The 2,934-nt window shown below is 33.3% G+C and overlaps 1 protein-coding gene across 1 annotated transcript; it reads left to right on the top strand.

Moving 5' to 3' along the window:
• Positions 1–1,502: 1,502 nt before the first annotated feature.
• On the top strand, positions 1,503–1,977 carry LOC110933457 (phosphopantothenoylcysteine decarboxylase subunit VHS3-like). Its single transcript, XM_035989414.1, has 2 exons — positions 1,503–1,862; positions 1,933–1,977. Exons 1-2 carry the CDS (start codon positions 1,503–1,505, stop codon positions 1,975–1,977), a joined length of 405 nt encoding a protein of 134 aa, XP_035845307.1.
• The last annotated feature ends 957 nt before the right edge of the window (positions 1,978–2,934 follow it).

Here is a 2,934-nt window from a genome sequence, read left to right as displayed (position 1 = left end):
ACAAGTGTTTTTTTAGATTGTTTGTGAGTGTGCGTGTGTGTGTGTGTGTGTCTTTTAATTGTTGTTAATTTAAGCGATCATCTCCAAAAGCTGCATTTTGTATATATGTTTTAATTGTTGTTGTTGATCTAAGGATTCTGATATTCAAAATCTAGAATATATGCTTCAATTGTTGTTGTTGTTTTATGGATCTGATACCTAAAATTAAGGGTTTGTGTATTGTTTGGGTGGTTTATCAAAACATATTAAAAGAACTTCGGATTTAGATATATAGAGGTCATAGTTTATGTAGGCTTGTTTTTCCTTTTTTACTAAATTCTATGAATCAGATCGAATTTTAGTTATGTTGATGAGAAGGGCTTTCTTCGTTATCTGAATCAATATGAAAATCCGAAGTTTCTATACTAAAATGATCTGTATATTTCTTCGTTATCTGAATCAATATGAAAATCCGAATTTTAGGCTTGTTATCTTTTGCTTGTAAATTGCTGTAGCTCAGGTTGAATTTCGATTCAATTTGTATCTCATGTGATTAATCATTTTTACCTCTTGATCGAACGTTTGTCAATTTTCTTATTTTACATCATTTTCCTGATGAATTTGTTTATTTAACTTGTTTTCTTATTGTTTTGTTGTATTTCACCTTTTTACTGATAAATGTAACTCAAACTGTATATTGATTAATCACAAAGCTATTTAAGAAAAAAAAAAAGTGTTAGAAAATTAACACGTTGATCTTTCGAATCATTTGTAAAATGTTTTTACATTTTATAGTATTCGTACTAGAAGCAAGTGTTGCTTGAGTGTGCATGTGTTTTTCCTTTAATATTTGTTGACTTGAGCGATCGTCTCCAAATTTGTGTTTTCATATATAGCTCGGAACTACTGTACTTAAGATAGAAAACTACAAGGTTGATTACTAGGATCTGATATCGAAAAACAAGGGGGTGTGTACTTGAGCGATCGTCTCCAAATTTTAGCCGTTGCAGAGTCTCTTTCCCTTTTACTATGGATCTGAATTTTGCTAACTGGAATATGAATTAAAGATCATTAACTGGTATATGTATGGCTAAACTTTACTTACGCGTTCTAAATCCTTCAGTTTTTTTGTTTGTTTACTTCCTTTTATTCACAATAGAAAAAACATTCATTTTGCCTCTGTCTGTCTGAAATGACAAAGCATATTTAGTACTTTAACTATAGGATAGTTTGTTGGTGATGTGGATGGGTTTTCTACTCTGATTTTTGTCTGAATTAATTTGAAAGCCTGAAATTTTATAACTTAAAAAATCCATTACAGGATCGGCTCTTCAGTCTTATATTGTAGATTGTTCCATTTTGTATGTGGATCTTGGATCATGAATTCTAGAGTTTAAATCTCATGCTATATATGTATTAGTATTACTGTCTATACTTATTTTTATTAAACGCAGTGTTGTTATTCCGTAAACTATTACAAACTTACTTTTTTGTGATTGCTTGTTTTAGAGGAGTACAGGCTAATGAAACCGTTGGAGTTTGATCTCAATGAACCTCCACCATTCGACAATCAGGTGCGGGAAGCCGGTCAACCATGCATTCATCATGTCCCCATGGCTCCAGCTGAACGAAGTCTTCAGCCACAAGTGTATCCATCACGTGGGCCAATTGAGGTGGTGGAATTGGATAGTGATGATGAAGACGAAGACAATCATGAAGATGAAGGTGGCGACGACGACGATGATGATGGTGAAGATGACGATTACGATGAAGAAGAAGATGATGATGGTGATGATGACATTGGCGATGAAGAAGAAGACGATAATGATGATGGCTATAGCTATGATGTAGGCTATGATGACGAGGATGTTTCATCTGGACAGGTTTCTTTGCGTTCTACACTGAACTTTTACCCTTTCTTAGTTTCTTTAAATCTATGTATCAACTATTCAGATTAGTAAGCAATATCTGTCTTTTGCCAGGCTAGTAGCTCACTGAGAGCTCACGGAAGCACTTCGTCCATTGATTCGGAGTCACGTAAACATTACTACCCCTTGTTCTTGATTACTATACCATATTTTCAGTTATTTAGGTCAATCGTAGGATGAATAGTCACGTGAGGGTTTCATGTCAAAGGCTTATTTATAGTATTAAATATATGACTGTGTTCTCATTTTCGATGGTAATCATTTGGAGATTATGACTTTAAATATAGAGATACGTTAGCACTTAATGTGGACTTGAATATTCACTTCGTTTTTGGAACTTCGCCTTGTTTTGTTGATGGAAGATGGCAAACATAATAACTGAATTTATAAGAAACATATGTCTCCTTTTAAACATATGAGACTGTATGCATATCACCGGGAAGCAGACTGTCAAAAATCTTTATGCATAAATCATTTTTAATAATTTATTTGATTAAAAACTCTCGTTACTCATGTTACTTTCTTAATATACATAAATAAGATTGAATAGTGATACAAAGCATACGATGTATATAAAGTTGTTCATTTGAAACAATAAGTATATCTTTTTAACTTCTTATGTTGCAATATCTTTTGTGATTTGTAAAATGGCAGTGCAAATCGCTGATCACCAGCGCATTTTAAGAAGACGAGTTGAGCCACAGCCACGTGTCAACGTTTGCGACTTCACTGTGGATTTGGGAGGAACTAGAAGTTCTATGGTAATACCACAACTCTCTGGTGTAATGCAGTATGCAATCCTTTTACCCACATTTTGATGTGATGTCTCTCCTGTACACACATATACATATGTTCAAGTACATGTGTGTATATGTATATACATATATGTTGTCTTATGCGTAGCTGAGTGGAAGGAGTACTCAAGTGACCGATGCTTAAACTGTTGTCCCTCTAGTGTTTTACGGGTCTTTAGAAACTATTTATTGTTTTTTTTTTTTTTTTATAATTAGCTCTTTGTAAGATTTTA

Source organism: Helianthus annuus, chromosome 4 (assembly GCF_002127325.2).
Source record: "Helianthus annuus cultivar XRQ/B chromosome 4, HanXRQr2.0-SUNRISE, whole genome shotgun sequence".
NCBI lineage: Eukaryota > Viridiplantae > Streptophyta > Magnoliopsida > Asterales > Asteraceae > Helianthus > Helianthus annuus.
Note: the sequence above shows the minus strand (reverse complement) of the source record. Positions and strands in the feature narration are given on the sequence as shown.